Source organism: Pteropus alecto, unplaced genomic scaffold, assembly GCF_000325575.1.
Source record: "Pteropus alecto unplaced genomic scaffold, ASM32557v1 scaffold76, whole genome shotgun sequence".
Taxonomy (NCBI): domain Eukaryota; kingdom Metazoa; phylum Chordata; class Mammalia; order Chiroptera; family Pteropodidae; genus Pteropus; species Pteropus alecto.
This window is the reverse complement of record NW_006443138.1, coordinates 28,465,430-28,484,909: the sequence shown is the minus strand read 5'-3', so window position 1 is coordinate 28,484,909 and position 19,480 is coordinate 28,465,430. Positions and strand designations below refer to the sequence as shown.

Genomic DNA, 19,480 nt, shown 5'->3' with positions numbered 1-19,480 from the left:
AGATACTAGGCCCTCGGCAAGACCCCTAGAGGTGTAGATGTAGGATTGGATTCCAGGGCTTGGTGAGGCCCCAGGGCAAGGGAGAGAGGTGTTGCTGATGGTGGTCAGATATTGCTGGTTTGGTGGTCATTTTAAAATGTTCCTATCAGGGATGCATATGGAAGTAGTTATGGGTGAAATGCATGATATCTTGAATTTGTATTAAAATACTCTATCAAAAAAGGTGGAAGGGCTAGATGAAATAATATTAATAAAAATTGTTGTAGCTGGGTGATGATTGTAAGACAGTTTATTACACTATTGTTCCTACTTTTGTGTATATTTAAAAAATAATAAAACATCAAATGGAAATGCTAAAAAAATTGCTGCTACTTCTGTTCACCTGCTTTCTCTCTCAGCTATCATATCACTGCATTGGGGCAGTCCCTGTCCCTGGGAACATCATAAGGGTTGGGATTGGAGTTTGATCATCTCTGTGTTCCAAGTACCCTGCCCGAGGGCTGGCAAATGGCAGGTGCTCAATAAGTGGATGATAGATGGATGGGTGAATGGATGGATAATAGATGGCTGTTTTAAGAGTGAGAGTCTCTCCAGGCTACCCTGCTCCACAAATCAAGACACCTCTGTTCTCAACAATAGTTGCTGTACAACCAGGGCTGTGCTGGGTGGGGCTGGCTGGTGGGGCGTGTTGCCTCATATGGCTAGATCTGAACCCAGGAAAATGTCTGACATGGGACTAGTTTGTCTTCGAGGCCCTTACTCACCTCCTCTCAGCTCTGTCCCCTGTCTATGGTCTTTTCTCTCCCTTAGGTTGCTATGCTCTTACTTTTTCTCTCTTATTAGAACATCTCAGGAAAGGACGAGAAAGAATATTCCATCTAAAATGTGAATGATCAATAACATGTAACCATGCCCCTTCCTGGAAGATTTTTGCATTTAAATAAGAGACAAGACCTATGTTAAAAGGATGGACAAATGGTAACATTGTGGGCTCTGATCGGTCCTTAGGGAAGTTGTAGGAAGTGAAAAAGTATTCCCGGGCCCTGAAATTATGTTCTATTCACAACCATACACTCCACTTAACACACAGTGTCATTCCTAAGCTAAGAATCAGGATAGGTGAGCTGAGATAAACAACTAAAGGCAAGAACAATATCATCCCTCCCATGTTCCCCCAGGATCATGGTACAGATAGAAAGGCAAATTTTTATTCCTAAATAGAAAATACCTTTCTGTCCACTTCCTGCTCCGCATGACCCACCAGGGACTGCAGCTGGAGTGACTGCCTCCTCGTAACCCCAGCAGTCCTCACTGTTCCCTCTCTGTGGGTACCCCACAGCTGGACCAGCACAGGCACCCTCCTAGCCCAGGAGACCTCACAGATACAATCCCAATACCCAGGGACAATCCTAGGTAAAAAGAATGTCCTCAATTCTGTCTTCAGCTCTCTTAGTCTCGCCATTCAGTGACCTTATTCATTCTCAAACCTAGTGGCATTATGCTGTCTCCCTCCCCACATCCAACCTTCCTCTCTGAAGATAGTTGGAAAACTTATTCATATTAAGGTTTGGATAGCTAAAAGGCTTCCTTCATAACTCCTCCCAGAAGTATTTGCATTTTACAAGGTACTAGGCATTAAGCCGAAGGCAGGAAGCTCTCCCAGTCTTCATGATCTTCATAATGCAGGGGACTTCAAGGTGCTTTTAAAAAACCGTACCAAGTGTATTATTTATTGCTGCATAGCAAGTTATCATAAACTCAGCAGCGTACAACAACAGCCATTTATTTTCTCACAGTTCTGTAGGTCAGTAGTCTGGGCACAGTTCAACTGGGTTCTCTCCTTGGGATCTCACTGGGCCAAAATCAAGGCACCACTCTCACATAAGGCTTGGGGTCCTCTTCCAAGCACACAGTTGTTGGCAGAATTCAGTTCCTTGAAATTAGAAGACTGAGGACTTCAGTTACTAGTCCTTGGCCGCGTGGCCCTTTTAACAACAGGCGAGAGTCTCTCTGATGCTTTTACTTTCTTTTAAAGGGTTCACCTGATTGGGGTAGGCCAACCAGGATGACCTCCCTTTTGATTAACTGAGTGACAACTGATTGGTAACCTAATCAAAGGCGTGATCTCTCCTCATATTCTACAGTCCCGCCCACACTGACGGGTTAGGGTGTAGGGCAGGAATTTCTGGAACCCTCTTAGAATTCTGCCACTATGCCAATTGGACAGTTGCCTACGGGATCTTTACGTAGGTATGGCCCCATGTATCCAGGAGCTCCAGAGAAACACCTGCTTTCCAGGCATTCTGTTCCCACTTCTGCGGAAATCATGCCAAAAGGGAGAGAGCCTTGTAACTCGGCTGTTCTCCCTGAGAAACTCTGGCAGGTCCCCTGAGGCCTGGAATGGGGACTGGCCTTGGCTTCGGCAGGAAAATTCTCCAAGGGAACTGACCAAGTTAACTGCCTTCTTCTCTCTCAATTTCTGTCTCCCTCTTACCCCTCCCCAAATACCATGAGAAACTGACACCGGGCAGAAATTCACACCTCTTTCCTACCTGGCCTGTTCATACTTGGAGGGGAACCCCAGGCCCACGAGCATTCTTTTTAGGTTAGGAGATGCTGTTGAAAGTGTGAAATCCCATTGGCTGAAATGTTTCCAAAACAGTATAGGGGTCCATCCCCCTGACATATTATCATCCTGCTTGGAGGCAGAAGGCCGGCTGAGATAACCCTAGGAGAGGTCTTCTACCAGCCACTATCTATACTTCACCCAAGCAGAGAAGAAAATTAGATTTTAAATTCTTGAATCTGTTCCATCAAGTCCTCCGCTAGACTGTAAGCTGCATAAAGGCAGAGGCTCTGCCTTCCATGTCCACTGTTTTATCCCCAGTGCTTAGAGAGTGCCCAGCACATAGTAGGCCTTCAATAAATATTTAATAAGTTAAAGAATTAATTCCGAGTTATCTTTTTAACTCTCAAAAACCTTCCTTATCTGACCTGTACCTTTCCTCTCCCAGAGCTGATGATTTCACCCTCTCTTGCCTCCTTTGTAAATTCATTTCAACCTCTAGTTTCTCTTTTACTAGCATTTCCAACCCAACCCTTCCATTGGCCCCTTTCCACCTGCCTACGGACTCTCCCAGATCTCCTGAGGCTAAAACACAACTCTGCTTGCCGCCCTTGCTCTGGGGCACTAGCCCAGTCTCTTTCTATTTCCATTGACCCTCTTGGCCAGTCTATACCCGTTGCCTCACTCCATGAGCAAATGCCAAACTGCTGCTCTAACTCTGTATGCCCTGACTCCTTTCATTCTGCCTCCTGCTCCCACCAGTCTTCTAAAATGACTCTTAGGGAGGTCATCAATAATCTTTATTCACTAAATCCAATAGTTCAACTTCAACCTTCCCCTTCCCTCTTTTCTGCAGCTCTTGATATTTTTATCACCTTGAAACTCTGTCCCCAGATCTCTTGTCTCCACAGAGCTCCTAAATCCTCTATTTTGACTACCAAATTCCTAAGCATGCTAGTTATAATTCATATGTGTGCCATCTTCTATTCTCCAGACACAATTATTTTTCTATGTACTCCTGGACATCTTCCATGACTTCTATGTTGGAAGTCATTAGAACAGCCCCTGGTAGCTGATAATTAGCAAATAATTAAAAGGGAAACTATCTCAGACAGAGCCTTTGCAGCAACTCTAAGGATGTTCTCACCTTTTGTCTTAGAACCTAGTTCACACTGTCATAACTTCACTCTACTTTAATGGGTTGATAAGCAAGCAATAGGGGAAATACCCAGTCTCGGATCTATCTCATCCCTGCTGGTAGACCTTGGACAAGTTTCTTAACATCTCTGACTCTCAGTTTTCTTATGTTAAATGAGGCTAATCCTGCTGACTCTGTGGCTTGTTGTGTGGCTTAAATTATTTCACATAGTATATGGCACATAGTAGGTGATCAATAAGTGGTAGCTATTTGATAATGACAATGATGATTATGAATGACTCTCAAATCTCCATTCCTAGCCTAATCCTGAATTTCGAACAGTCTATAAATCAGGGGTTCCCCCATCCACCTATGCAAAGTCATTGACTTTCTCTATCTCCCCCAAACCAGCTCTTGATGACTTCCTTATTTGCCTAACAGCATCTTGGCTGTATTGCCATCTAGTCTGAGAACCTTTCGTTTGTCTTTGGGTCCTCCTTTGCCCCATCCTCTACATATGCCAGCCTCAAAATCCTATAGCCGCCCCCACCCCAATCTACTTCCCAGTCTCTACTACACAAAGTCCATGAACACAACTGCTCGACTCTGCTCCTCCCCTAGCCCATGCTGGGCTCTCTTGCTTTGAGTATTTGCTCAGCCTGCAGTGTCCTCCTCACCCTCTACTTCCACTCTTGTCCCCTTCCCCCTAAGTAAAAGTTGTCTCCTTTCTTCAAGATCTGTCTCAACTGTGCCTCGTCCACGAAGCCTTCTCAGTCCCCCAACCAAACAGGGTCTCCCTGCCTTGGGCCCCCTCTTGGGGAATATTGTTTCATACTCCGCTTTGACACTCAGTTTTCTCCACTAATCTCTGTGATATTTATCTAAACCCTTCTTCGCTCCCCCAAGACTCCAACAGAGCATACGTTATTCGAGGCCTCAGATATGTCTTAGTCATCCTCTGATCCATGTATAGCACCCAGCACAAAGCCTGGCACAGGGCTATTGCTCACAGTGGTATTTGAATTCAGTTGTTAGATCTTCTCCATTTGTTCCAATGCATTTAATGCAACCATGTCTTGTATATTCCAGCCTCGTGCCTGCTACACTGCCAGCCTGCAGTGTGTCTCCCTGCTTCCTTCCTACTCTCAATGCTCTCTTGTACCCTCAGACTATACCTACATTATCTGTCTCTACATCCCTGGTGCCCAATGCTGAGCCAGAGCCATGGTTGGGGCTTAATAATTGTTTGCAGACATGAATTAAACTGAACGCTTTCCTATGTCCCAGGGGAAATAAAAATACAGGATCTTTTCTGAATCTGGGCTTGCAGTCAAATGCTGCACCTTCCTCCCCACCCCACCCCATTTCCCGTAGGGTTTGGGGACTTGGCAGTGCCCCAGGTCAGCTCCATCCACCCCAGCCAGACCCTCCCATCCATCCTAACCCTCTTCTTAAATAGGGCCAGGTCAGAGAGCTGAGAGAGATGGATGTGGGAGGGGAGGATGGCCCCAGGGAGGGAGGGGCCTCTGGGCCCACTGGCCACAGAGCAGCTCTGCTCGCTTCTCTCTAAACCCCATGAATCATGGGTAATTGTGGCCTCATCTCTTCCCAAGAGAGCAATCTCTCAGGTTCTGCCAGAAGAAGCAGTGAAGGGGGGCTCAGGGGCTCTGTCTCTCTAATGAGCCTCTCAGTGTTAATTAGAACATGCTCCCTCTTTTCAGGTTGCCACTGAGAGATAGCTGCCAAGTCAGGGTGGGGGTGGAAGAGCAGCTAGCTAGGGGGCCACATTGCTAAGGAATGTGGGGGAGCTATGCCTGGGTAGGGGTGGGGGTGGGGAGCTTTCACATATGAGCAAGGGTTTCCTCTGACCAAGATTTCTTAATAGAGAACATTAAAGCATTATATGATATGAGTCTGCAGGACTTGGCAAAGCAAACCTCACGTGAGGCTGAGGAGTAGAGAGTGTGCAGAGGGAAGAGGAGCTTAGGTGATACTCAGGGCGGCCCACAGGAGAGATTGGCCTGACTGGGCAGGGTGTGTCCCCTTTGTCTTCTCTGTGTGCCACCTCCCTGGCCATTGTTCGAGATACAGAAATGCTCAACATGGCAGGTCACTGAGGCCTGCCTAGGAGCAGGCTGCCCCTGGGAACCTTTCCTGACGATAGCCAGGTGGGGGTCGGGGAGGCTACAGCTCAGCTACTCCTAGGTCACAGAGACTCCTTCAGGTGAGCTTCTCTGGGAAGCCTACTTTGAACCCCAGGTTGGGCTGCCACCCTCATTGGTGCTCCTGCAAAGCCCTGGGTACCACTTCCATGGAACTACCCTTCATTGTAGCAGAGGAGATGGTGACAGGCGCTGGGTTAAAATCCTGGACTGTAGAGTCCAAATCTTGGCTACATGAGGGATGCACACCCGGGATGCATCTTTGGCCAAGTTACTTCACATCACTAAGCCTCAGACTTCTCATTCTTAAATGGGGATAGTAATAGTACCTAGCTCACTGGGACGTGGTGAAAATCTGAGGAGATAATTCATGGAAAATGTCTAGTACTGTGCCCAACACATAGTGCTGCTCGGGCCAGCTAGTACTGGTTACGTGTCAGCGCCTGCCACTGGAATGTGGGCTCCCTGAGGAGTGGGACTGTGTCTTTTACATCGTGGTGTCCTCAGGCCTCACACAGAGTCCAGGACAGAGAAGCTATGCAATACCATTCCCTGAACTGAGAGGAGGGAAGCCCGAGGCACCTTGCCTCCACCACTGTCCTGTTGGCTGGTCCCCTGGGGCCCTCCGTGCCCATCGTAGAGCTCTCACCTTCAAAGTGGGAAGGTCCTCAGGTACCTCTGGTACAGTCCCTTGCTTCACAAATGAAGAAATTGAGGTCCAGAGAGTTGGAAACATAGCCACTACTCCCCTTGAGAGGTACCCCATGGCGAGGCTGGACCTTGAGGCTTGGGGGTGGGAGATTTACTGGAGAAGGAGCTGCTCTCCAGTGGAGAACATGGCTTCCACCCAGAACCCCGACTTGCGGAACAGGGCCTGGATGCTACTGACTGCTGCCTGGCTTAGACAGCATAGAGAGCTATGTAATTTGGACATACCACATGGGCTCCAATGGGTTTCTCCTCCATGGTGGCAGAGAACAGGATATGACTCCCTAGAGAGCCCGAGTGAATCTGGAAATCACTCCTATGCCCTCTATATCCTTGCCACAGCCACTTTTCTAAAGGTCCTCCCAAAAGGACCTGAATGTCCCCTCCTGTCCCCCAAGATTGTAGCCCCAAGGATCACTGTGAGGTGAAGTGAGAGAGTTGAGGGCAGAGGGAGCAGAGGACAAGAGAAGCTGTGCAGGACCTGCTCACAGTGTGACTGTGGGCAGAGGGAACAGGGAAGCCTGGAGCAGGCCCCATTCATTCATTCATTTGTTCATTTGTTCATTTGTTTGTTCTTTCATTCGTGTATTGCTCCAATATCGAGCATTTCTTAGGAAACAGGGACTATTCTGGGTGCAGGAAAACAATGGTGGGCAAGGGCAGGGAAGTACCTAGTGCACAGGTCTAGGGAACACTCGCTTCTCCACAGACTATAAAGTGAATAGTACCCCTGGTGCTGTTCAGTGCACAATCTGCTCAACTCTGCGACAGCCTTGGAATGACATAGTCCTTGCCCTTAGAGTGAGACAGCTACCAGACAGCACAGAGCCAGCAGTGGGGCACTCAGAAAAAGCACACAGCCTGACATATAAGGAGAGATCACCCAGGCAAAGGTGACTGGGGGACAGGTGGGGAGTATTCCCAGAAGAGGAAATAAAATACACTAAGACCCAGAGGCAAAGGACGGCATGGAGATTCGGGGAAAGGCAAATAGGAATGACTAGAACCCCAAGTGGGTGCCAGGCAGGATGTGGGGCAGTAGAAGAGCCTGGAGAAGTGTTTGTCCAACACACATGAGGGGTCATAGAAGGCTTTCATGCAGGGGAGTGCCATAATCAGATGTGCTCTTCATAAGGAAGACTCAGCTGCAATGCGGAGATTTTAGGTGGGAAGAGGCACAACTTGAAGCAGGGGAATCTGTGGTGGTTTGCCCAGGGGCACAGGCCAGAAATGATGGTGGCCTAGCCTAGAGTGGGGACAGGGGTGATGGCAGAAGAGGGTGGGATTTGGGAAATAGTTAAATCAGTGGGGTTTGGGGAAGGAGCAGATGCAGGATAAAGAGAGGAGCCATGGAAAATGTTTGGGATTCTAGACTGGCTGATGGAGCAAGACTGACAGGTTGGTGGACTGGGGAGATGATGATTGTCCAAGATTTCTTCCAGCCCAAGGATTACAGGATTTGTGTGACTGGCAGAGATCACAGGATCAGAATACTAAATCCTAGATCTCAAAGAAAGCTAAGTAGAGTCGATCCTGGCTAAAGGCCTCATGCCCATGCCCATCCCCATCTCCCTTCAGGTCACTGAGTTATTATTTTCCCCTTTTCATGCTTCCAACATCTTCTTCATGCCAGGCACTGTGCCCAGCACTGGGATTCTAAGTCATGTGCCCTGCCTTCAAGGAGAAGTCAAGTAAACAGGAAATGATGATATAGCACTGAACGGTTATCACAGGAACACCTGGGCTATGGGACTGCTGAGAAGGGGCATCCAGCACAGCCTTGGGAGGGCAGGGCAAGCTGTGAGAGAGAAGGAAGGAGCACCGAAGTGAGTCCCAAAGCAAAAGAAGGAGTGATGGAGGCCCAGTGCAGGAGTATGGAGGGACTAGGAACATCAGCAGTGGAAGCAAAGGGAACAGTATGTACAAAGCCCCAAAGAGATATGACACAATGAGGCCCAGAGAAGTTAAGCCACTTGCCCAAGGTCAAAAAGTTCATTTACAGAAAAGAGAGGAGCAGAGCTCAGTCTCATGTGTGCCATGTTTTTAACCACTTTGCTCTAGCTCCCTATTCCCTTTTTCCCCTTCCTCCCCCCAGCCTATGTTTGGCTCAGAGAGATACATGAGCCAGGAGTGGCGAGCTCTTCCCCAGGGCTGGATCCACTTAGCATGAGGGCCCTTTCCTACCCCACGCCTGACGGCCTGACGTGCAAACCTACCTATTAGAGTTATGTCCACTATAAAAAAAAAAATGGTCCAGGATACTTATCAGAACACTGTACAACTCTCCACCTTGTCAGTCTGAATTAAAGCAATTCTCCTGCCCTCTCACCCAAGCCAAAGCATGAGTTTCCTTTGCTGTTATTAACTGGATACTCCTTAAATTGAACTGTAACCTCTTTGAGAGGCAGGTAGGGACCATCTTTTTTTTCTTTTTGTAGCCCACTCCCTTGTTGCTTTGCATGTCACAGTTATTCAAAAAGTATTCACTCAATGAGTTCTTACTATGTCCAAGACCACTCTGCTACATGCTAGGGGAAAGGTACAAAGATGAGTAAGAGATGGTCTCTGTCTTCAAGGAGCAGAGTCATGGAGGAATTGAGAGGACTCTCATCTTACCACCCATATCACACTGCAGTGTTCCAGCCCCTGTGTGGGTATTCCCAGTAACACAGAACTTACTACCTCACAAGCAGGACATTCTATATTTTTAACAGCTCTAATTGTGCACTGAGCTAAAATCTTCCTCTCCTATAGCTTTCATACATTAGTACCACTATTTTTGCCTGGATTGATAGAAAATACATCTAATCCCTTTTTCACATGCCAGCACTTCAGTATTTAAAGCTTATTTTCATGTCTAGAGTTTCTCCATATGACTCCAGCCAATCCTGTTTTCCTTCTTATGAGAACCTCAGAACCTCAGAATTCTTATTTTCTCCCTTAAATGAAGCCCCCAGAACCAATCAAAGGCTCCAGACAGGTCCTGACCAGTAGCTAGTGTGAGGCTCTGGCTGGCTGCTCCCTTATTCTGGGGCCTTGTCTACCCCTCTGAGAAGGCTGCTGTGCTCACTTCTTTGGCAGCTGCTTCACCAGCTGTTGATTCATCTTTGGCAGACAGTGAACTGGAGCCCCCAAGGCCTTCCTCCCAGGACCAAGCCTGCTCATGTTACACTAGTGCTGAGGGCTTTTCCAAGTTAAGAGCAGAACTTTAGATTTTCCCCTATTTCATGTGACTTTTTCCATTTAAACCTTCTTTCTATCAGATGAGATATTTTTGAAATCTTGGATTCTATCCAATATTAGCTGTCCCCCATTAGCTATGTCATCAGAAAGTAATGCCTTGTTAAAATGATTGAACTGGACAGGACCAAGGATAGCCCCCACTTGATGACCCTGGAATTGGCACTGATAGAAAAATAAATTTTTGAGAATTCTGTTTGAGAATAACCCACCTGACTATACTGTGATCTAATCCACTTTCTATCATATCTACATAGATATCATGAGAGACTTTGTCAAGTACTTTATGAGAGCCAGATACAATGAATTACAACTGGCCCCTGATCCAGGATAACAGCTTGACATTAATGTCTAAAGCAAGCGATGAGGTTGGTTTGGCTTGGCGCAGTCTTTGTGACCTCTACTAGCTTTCCTTCTCAAAGAAGGAAGATTGTCCTTGTCCACTGGGTTAAAGATTGGTTCTTTAGAACCTACATGTTTCAAAACAAAAGAAACCTGAGATCATTCAAGGTTTGAGTTCCAATTTTGCTGATGAGAAAACAGTGCCCAGAGTGCTTAACTAGCACCCTCAAAGTCGCAGAGTTAACTAGAGCAAGAATAAGATTGGATGCCCTGTCTCTGGCTCCAAGTTCAATGCTCTTCCTTAACAACATCAAGTCATAATGTCTTTCTTTAAGTACGTTCATGTGTGTGCACGCGCACGCGCGCACAAGAATTCTGTTTGAGAATAACCCACCTGACTATACTGTGATCTAATCCACTTTCTATCATATCTACATAGATATCATGAGAGACTTTGTCAAGTACTTTATGAGAGCCAGATACAATGAATTACAACTGGCCCCTGATCCAGGATAACAGCTTGACATTAATGTCTAAAGCAAGCGATGAGGTTGGTTTGGCTTGGCGCAGTCTTTGTGACCTCTACTAGCTTTCCTTCTCAAAGAAGGAAGATTGTCCTTGTCCACTGGGTTAAAGATTGGTTCTTTAGAACCTACATGTTTCAAAACAAAAGAAACCTGAGATCATTCAAGGTTTGAGTTCCAATTTTGCTGATGAGAAAACAGTGCCCAGAGTGCTTAACTAGCACCCTCAAAGTCGCAGAGTTAACTAGAGCAAGAATAAGATTGGATGCCCTGTCTCTGGCTCCAAGTTCAATGCTCTTCCTTAACAACATCAAGTCATAATGTCTTTCTTTAAGTACGTTCATGTGTGTGCATGCGCGCGCGCGCGCACACACACACACACACACACACACACACTCTTACAGATTTTCCTTCAGGGCTCTTAACTGGTCACCAAGAAAAACTGTGACATTATCATTTGGAGGGGTTCAGTGGGGACCCCATCACTGACCACTTTTTCTTCGTGCTTCACAGAATAGAAGATGGAGGCCTAGAACCTCTCAATGGGAATTGTTCTCCAACAGGGGAGCTTTGGACTTCCTTGATCTGAGTTAATCTTGAGAATCCTCGGTGTATTGAGACCACTATCTTTACACCTCATTTGAGTCCATGTGTGCCTAGGTGTGGGGTTTGCCCCTTGAGTGAGCACATAAGCTGGACTATCATTTCTTAGCAGCAAGTGGAGGTGGGACTTTCCCAGAGAATAATGGGCCACTTGTTTAGTGCTTTGCGGGGTAGTTTAGGCTTCCTGCACCGGGTGAGAGGAGCAGAGTCCTGGGCACACTGCCTAAAGGCCTGGCATTGCAAGGGTGTGACCCTTCCATGTAAAGGCTGGTTGCCTGAGGGACTGGGCTGCAGTAAAGGGCAGATTACTTAGCTCAACTTGGGAGAACTAGTGGCAAAAGAGGTGTGGCTGCAGCAGAGGTGGGCCCAGATGGAGCGATCCCTGGTACCCTGGACAGCTCCCAACGGCAGGGCCCCTTCACCACCCTACCCTCCCCCCATTGGAGGCCCTGGGTACCTGTTTATTCTTTAGGTCAAGGGAGAGTTCGTAATCGGAGGCGGCAGGGGCGTGGGAGCAGAGCGCCGTCACCAGGGCAGGCTGCTGCCGGCCGGGGGAGGCCTCACGGTGGGGGCCAGCACGTGGGGAGGCACCCCCCGCCCCTGGCTGCTCCTCCTCCTCCTGCAGCTCCTGGGCTTGAGCCTTCGGGGCATGGGCACTGGGTCTGCCGGCTGCCACCACCGCCGCTGCCACCACGGAGTCCTCCATGCCCCCACCAGTCTGGGTGCAGGAGCCATCACTGTGAACAAAAGGCAACGGTGCTCGGTTGGGGGAGGGGGACAGGGTGCATGTGGGTGTGAGGGTGGGGAGAGAAACTGGGCACTTTGGCAGCAATGGGCCTTTCTAGTGGTGGGGGCTAGCGGGGGTGTCTCCTGCAGTCCCCTCTAAGGAGGAGCTATCTTGGCAGGGACTAGCCCTGGGTAAGGAGGAGAATCTGAACTTGAGGAGGGTATCCTACGCAGAGGGAAGAAGCAGCCATGGCCAGAGCTCATGAACCTCTGCTTAGAAGCAGCAGAGTAGAGTGGTTAAGAGTAGACTGCCTGGGTTAAAATCTGGGCTCTGCCTCTTATTAGTTGTGGGACTCTGAGCAGGTTAAACTCACTGTACCTCTGTTTCCCAGCTATAAAATGGGCATACTAACAGTATCTACCTCCTAAAGATGAGGCTCTATGGAAGGCTTAAGTTAAAGTTCTTAAAACAGTGTCTGGTTCATGGTCACCACTATGTACAAATGTTAACTATTGTAATTATCAGTGGGCTAGCTCTCTGGCCATTGGCTTAGGTACCTGGAAGGAAGATAATTCACACCAAACCAGCTCCATCTTTAGACTGTCCAAATGATTCTGGGGAAGGAATGATGCTTATAGGCCTGGCTTGGGCATAAAGCACCTCCAGTGGGGGTGGACCTCAGCTTTTTAGGGCTGGGTCTGTGAAGAGGAGAGTTCTTGCCCTGAGGGTTTAGGAAAGCATCTGTTTTTCCCTGGCTCCTCCTCTTCTCCCATGGAGCCACCAGCAGGGTGAGCCGTAGCTGCTGCCCACTTGCCTACTATAAGAAGACACCTGCTAGCTGGACGGCCACACTCTAGACTGCCCTGGGGCATTAGTGCACTCAGGTTTCTCCCTTCCCCAGTCAGCTCCAAGTTCTGCCCCTCCCTCAAGGCCATCTCTCCATGAAGCCTTCTCAGGCGACTCCAGCTTTCACTGCTCTATTGGCTGGAATATTAGGAGCTGCTCTTAGGGAGTCACTATCTATTTCATAGAGGAGAAGCATCATGGCTCACAATATAGGTTGAAACCCAAGCTCTGACATGGTATGGCTTTGGTCAAGTTGCCTTTTCTCTGGGCCCTGGTTTTCTCATCTGTGTAATGGAGGTACTAGTACCTACTCTACGGGATTATAGTAGGAGGTAAAGGAGTCAGTATATGTAAAGTGTTTAGCACAGTGCCTGGCACAGAGTTAGTGCTCAATAGATGTTAACTCTTATTTTCCCCCATCTGTCTCCTCCTAGAAGCCAACGCCTACATTCCATTTGATTCCCTTCCCCTCACTTAGTGCTGGGCAAAGGATGAGTACTCAATAAATATTTGCTGATGACAGAATTGAAGAGAACCCAAGGGCCAGAGGATGGCCTCTTCAGTGGGCAGTGGCAGAAGGTCAGGACAGGAAGAGACACTGGGGTCATCTAGTTCGGCCTTCCAATCTCCCTTTTTTACAAATGAGGATTAGGGGCCCAGGGAGGTTCGGTGGCTGTAAGCAGAGAGCTAGGCAACCTCAGACTTATTTCTTATAAGGTTTTGCCTCCACGTAAGATGTCCCAAATCGTACCAGAGAGGAGACCTCTTCCTGTTGATTCCACCCAACTTTGGAGCTTCTTGGTGTTAAAATAACCAAGGGCAGGGTGAAGAATTATTTCTTCACTAAGCCTCCACCTGTCCCCTGCTCCACCAATAAAGGAGAGCTCATTGGCTAGCCTAGAACCAGCAGCCTTAAACTCCTTAGGTCAACCCTCCTTGCTACTGCATTTTCCTTTGCTCCGTCATGTCTTGTGTGGCAACCAAAGAAGCTACATAGTTGGATGAGCTCTAGGTACCTGATATGTTTTTAACTAGTATCACCAGGAGGTTCTTTTTAAGTTCTAACTCAGCTCCTCTTGCTAAAGTACATGCCCATTCTTCCCAGAGCACATGGAAATAGCCCTGTCCATCTGTGAACACAACCTGCCTCTGGGCCCTGGAGGGCGGTATTCGGTTTCATCCATCTCCTCTCCAGACTGTCCTTGGTACAGATGCCCAAGGCCTCTCTACCCCAAAAGTTTTCAAGACTCTTTAGAGAACTGGTGGCTACTCAGAGATATAAACACCTTTTTAAAAATAGCCCTTTGTTTTCTTTGATTGCTGTAGGATGCTTGGCAAAAGGTTCTGGGGATTTGATGCCACTCAACAGCAGTACACAACCAGGGACAATAGAGGCTGGTAGGTGAGTAGACCAGCTTCCTCGTCTCTTGGGCAAAACGACTCTGAGGTACGTTCCACACCATCTCCCAAAAGTTCCTAGTGGAATGAAGCCCCGGTTGGTCAAAGCAGGGACCTGATCATTAACGAAACTATGTTGGCTCCCTTCTCTTCTGTGTCTCATTCCCAACTCTCTGTTGACATTTCTTAGGGTCACCTCGTCCCAAATAAACTACTCGCGTTAAAACAAAATAAAATTTTAAAAGAGCATTCTTTATGGGCCACTCTTCTGGGTATAGACAAAGGTTCCAAGGCCTTCTCACCTGAACTCATTCACAGGGCCTGGGAGTCAGGAGGCCCCCACTGTCACCCCCAGCACATGCACACACATGTGTGCATGCACGGGCGAACTCACACACACTCATGCATACACACTGCTTCTAAATAGCTGTGTAGCTTTGGGTAATTCATGTCCTCCTCCTGGGTCAGTTTCCTCACCAGTCACATTAGGGGAGGTTACTCATCTTTAAGGATCCTTCCAGCTCAGATGTTCTGGGAGCTCGGGTTGCAGTGCTGAGGCCAATCCACCAAGGCCCACCAGCCCCACGGTTCCAGGCTCTCTGGTGGGTGGAATTAACTCCTTTGCCCACGTATGTGCATGGGGACCTGCGGGACTGTAGCCCTCCCAGATATATGATTAAGAGTGTTGGAAAGGGGACCCTGTCCTTGCCTGTTTTCTTTAACCTTCTCCACAGACTTGTGTGGTAGAAGGTGGCTATGGAAACCTAGGACCGTTGTCATCAATATGGTAACATTTAAGGTTATATAGTGGAACACAAAGAACGTGGGCTTTAGTTTCAGGAAGATTTGGGGTAGACCTGGTTCTACTACCTACTATGTGACCTTGGGCAAGTTACCTAACCTTGTGGCTCTATTTCCTCATCCTCATCTATAAAGCAGTATCTTAATAACTCTTTCACAAGATTGCTTTGAGAAATAAATATAGCTTGCAAAGCACCTAGTACAGTGCCTGGTACACAGTGGTCCTTGATAAATGGTGATGGCAGCATATTCTGAACTGGAACCCTACAGCATGGAGTCTCAAAGGAATTACCAGAAAAATAGCATGGAGAATTCCAAAGTGGAGAGGGTTCTCAAGAGTTAGCCTTCCTGTCAACTTCCACAAAACAGAAAATAGGGTTTTTAAAAATCATACCTCCCGGCCTTTCCCAGCCCTCCAGACTAACTCTCAGAGTTTTTAGGGAGATTCGAAGGTGGACTGGCTTCCTTGAGGCTTCCTCCCACTGCTCACTCCTCTCCATCACTGGAGCAAAAACACAGTGAAGGTCCTTGGTCTGGGGTGTCACCAAGTCATGGGACCCACAGCCTCTGAGGAATCTTCAAGACTCACTCATTGCCCCTAGAAAGAATCAGTCCCCCGTCCAATGTGCTCTAATGATTCTTGGTGCTTGCCTCTATTTCAACAGTGACCACTCTGTGCTTTGATTATTCATTGACATGTCTCTCTCCTCCACCAGACTTCCACGTACACCTTTTTCTCACAGGCGCTTATCACAGTAGGCTGGCTCATGAAGCATGTTTAATAAATGTGAAATGAATGGCTAGATGGATGGACATATGGGTGAATGAGTGGGTGGGTGGTTATCATTTAATCTATACTGCTTTCCTAAGAGCAGAGATACTGGGTGGGTTTGGTGATGCACCACCCAGACCCTCCTTCCAGGAAGGACTCTTGCCCAGCTCTAGGAGTGCTGTTGGAGGCTGCCTTCAGCGGTCAGCCCCATCGGCCACTTCAGGGATTGCCTCAGCTGAAGAGAGCTACTTGACACAAAGTCACGTGCTTCCCAGGGATGTCTGCATCCAATGGCTAATTGAAGTGGTGATATAAACGCTCAGCCATTTTGACCCAACACAGAGTAAGTTGATAGGTCATTCTCACTCCAGAGCCTGCAATGGGATTGGCCAAGGCTTTTGTTGTACCTCCATTGCATCTGACTTCTCTTTTTGCCTCATGCTGTGTTCCTCCTCTTCCTTCCATGGGTGTTGATGTCAAGTGCATCCCTTAGTAAAAAACATTCAGCACTCTGAACTCAGAGTCTGCTTCCCAGAGAACCCAATCAGTGCTGGATACTGAGTTTTTTCTTTTTTCTTCTTTTCTCTTGACAGCCAGGATTACCTTGGTCTCCCTCCCCACCCCTCAGACCCGTAGAGCCTTTTTGGGTTCTAGCACCTTTGATAAGAGCTCTGGGCTCTCTTTCCAAAATAATCCACATTATTTCACGCATGCTGAATTTTACCTCCATGTTTAGAGGCTTTAACAGATGTCATGGACCCAGGCTAAAAACACTATTCTGGAGAAATGGTCGTGGATTATCTTCTACATGCTAAGAACAGTGCCAAGGGCTGTAGGCAACTCTGGTTGCACAGAGAAAATGTTTGGGTACCAGACGACACAGAGCTTTCAGACACTGTCACTGTTATCCTTAACATCAATAGAATCCTCATTTATAAGTAACAAAGCGTGAGTGAAGTAAGGCCCTTGGCTCTGCTACTGACTAGTTGGGTGATCATGAGCAAGATACTTAACTCTTCTGCACCTCAGTGTTCTCATTTGCAAAATGGAGATGTGAATATCTCCTTTCCAAGAGAGCAATGAAGATGAAATGACCTCATGGATTGGTATGCTGGCCACCATAGGAAATTTAGCCTTCCTATAAGAGGAATGAGTAAGGAAGGCACCTGGCAGGACCCTGGCATCTCTGCTTACACAGCCCTTGCCAGAAAGCTGAGTCCCTGAGAGGAGCTGGAGGAGCCAAAGGGCTGTGTACGGACGAGGAAAGGGCGTGGGCTCTGCTCAGAGAAGAGGAAACGTCAGGGACAGGGCGCCCAGGCTTATGTTCCCATACCTTAGGCTGGCCCTGTCATAGAGGTGGAAAAGAGAATGCAGAGAAGCCTAGAGGCCCAGCCCGAGGCTTGTTGGTGTTGATGGTGGCAGGTGGCTGGGGGGAAGGCGGGGGACTATTTTCCCATGTGTGCAGTGGCTAGAACAGTAATCACTAGAGACCTTGTGAGGAGTGTTTTAAAGGCTGCGGGACTCCTCAGGCTGGAATATTCCCAAACAGGGCCTAACCATTTCCACTAGATAATCCCAGACTCCGCCAGCCTTTCTTAAAGCTTTTCTGAGACAAAGAAATGAGACATTTTCCAGACAAAAGCTAACAACATGCCTCACGTCTCAAGACTTTTCAGCCTTTATTAAAACACTTCTTTCTCTCCCTCATCTGAGCCAATAAAGAATCTGAGATGGCCAGAATAAAGTCACTGAACAAGAGAAGCCAAGTACCCTTTGGCGTCCCGGGTGGTACTGGGGAAGGTCGAGGTGAACAGAGGGCCAGTGGTAGAAACAAGTTCGCTCCATGCTGATTCAAAGAACAAGCTGGAAAATGCTGCTTCGGTGGTGGAAAGAGCATGGAGTCAGTGTCTAAGCTCACCTCCGCCTGCAGCATTCAGTATAACCTTAGGCATGTCGCTTATCTCTGGGCCTCTGTTTCCTCATCATGAAAAGGACGCTTCAAGCAAGACACTGTGACATCTGAAGGGAGGGGAGGCCCAGCTTCCTTCCTCTCCCCTTCCTTTTGCATGGGCCCAGGGCCCACACTGCACCATCCCTACTTACACCCACCACTCAGTTCTCAACACCCAAGGTCACAGCATAAGCCTCCCCTTGCCTCCCTTACATCATTTAATCCATGCCAGCACCTCCTCTGGCCATGGTTCCTCGACCTCCATTATCCAAGCCAGAAGCCAGGTCTTAGAATAGAAACCCCTGGAGGAGGGCAGCTGCGGCTTTCCCGGCTCATCCACTTGCAGAGCCTGCCCTGACTTCATTGGTTGTGACAGATGCTTCTCCCTCCCATCTCCCAAGGGCCCTGAGAGAGTAAGTTATTCTTTCCCTTGTCGGCTCCTTGGAGACTCCAGACTTTGGCCTCACAGCTGTTCTATAAGGTGCTGGCCAGTTTGGTTTGTCTGTAGGGGCTTCTCATCAAAGGAATCATAGCACTTCTCTGGGCTTGTGCCCTCCCCACCCCCAGGCCCACAATATCCAGGACACTCACTCAAGGTGGGTCACAGGAGCAGCTCTGCAGCCTGTCCACAGACATCCCATGCATAAAGCTCCCCTGCTTAGCCCACCCACAGAGGAATGTAAACTCCTGGGCATGTCAGAACCTGGTGTGCTCCCGAGAGGCCTTATCTAGAAGTTTCCTCAGGACGCCTTCCTCACAGACTCCCAGACTGGCCACATTGACTAATGCCATCTCATTGCCTCTGGAATTCTAATATTTTGGAGCATTTTATTTTCTCACAAATAGGCATGGATCTGGTAGCAAAATCAAGCTCTAAGGACATGTTCCCTGCCCCTCTCCCCAACACATAGCACATGATTTCACAAGTGCATGCTTCTCTTACCCTGGGCTGACAGAAAGAGCTCACTGTGCACCTGAATAACCTCAGAGTTTTCCGCCTTTCGTGTCTCCTTGCGTTATTGCCCCTAAGAGCAGATTTTGCCTACTCCTAACGTTCTCATCTCACCAACCTTAAGATGAAGCTCCAGAACCGCCCTGCTTAAAACCACCCCTGAACGCACAACCTAAAGTCATCTCACAGCTGGTATAGATAGCGCTTCATATTTACCGACTAGTGAATTCTGGTTTTATTTAACTTTTTCTTTCATTATGAACTACTTTATAGATGCGAATATGAATAACATGTGAGGTATAAAGAAAAATATACACTTGTACCCAGCTCAAGAAATAGCACACTAGAAGGCTTTTAATACCCTGTGTATTCCTCCTTCCCTCAGAGGAATCCCTGTCCTGAATTTGTATTTATCCTTCCCCAGCTCTCCCTTTGGGGCGAATTTCCTCCTGCCTTTATGTAAGCAATGGTGGCTGCCTGGCAAGAGCCCCAAGTCTTCACAGCGTGCTCAAGGGGGAGGCTCAGGAACTCTCCAGGTCTTGCAGACCGCAAAGCGGTCAGGAAGCCCCTCCAGTGGTGATGGCCCCACAACTGCATGCTGGCATGACTGCAAAGACAGCAAGGGGTCTGACTGCAGCTGGCTGTGCCTGTTATTTCAACAAGGAAGACTCTTAGGAAAGAAATGGACTTGTCTCTTAAGGACCCATCCTCCAGCTATTCCTTTGTGGTCTGGATGTGTAATGATCTCCA

General features: G+C 48.0%; 1 protein-coding gene across 2 annotated transcripts in view; it reads right to left on the bottom strand.

Annotated features, from left to right (window-relative positions):
- Positions 1 to 19,480, bottom strand: part of IQSEC3 (IQ motif and Sec7 domain 3) — a 100,884-nt gene that overhangs the window by 37,690 nt on the left and 43,714 nt on the right. Inside the window, exon 3 of one of the 2 annotated variants that reach the window (XM_006923865.1) lies at positions 11,741 to 12,020. The exons of the other annotated variant lie outside the window; for it this stretch is intronic. Within the exon in view, the coding sequence (XP_006923927.1) occupies positions 11,741 to 12,020 (280 nt within the window). The remainder of the gene's footprint in view (positions 1 to 11,740; positions 12,021 to 19,480) is intronic. 2 annotated transcript variants of the gene reach the window in all.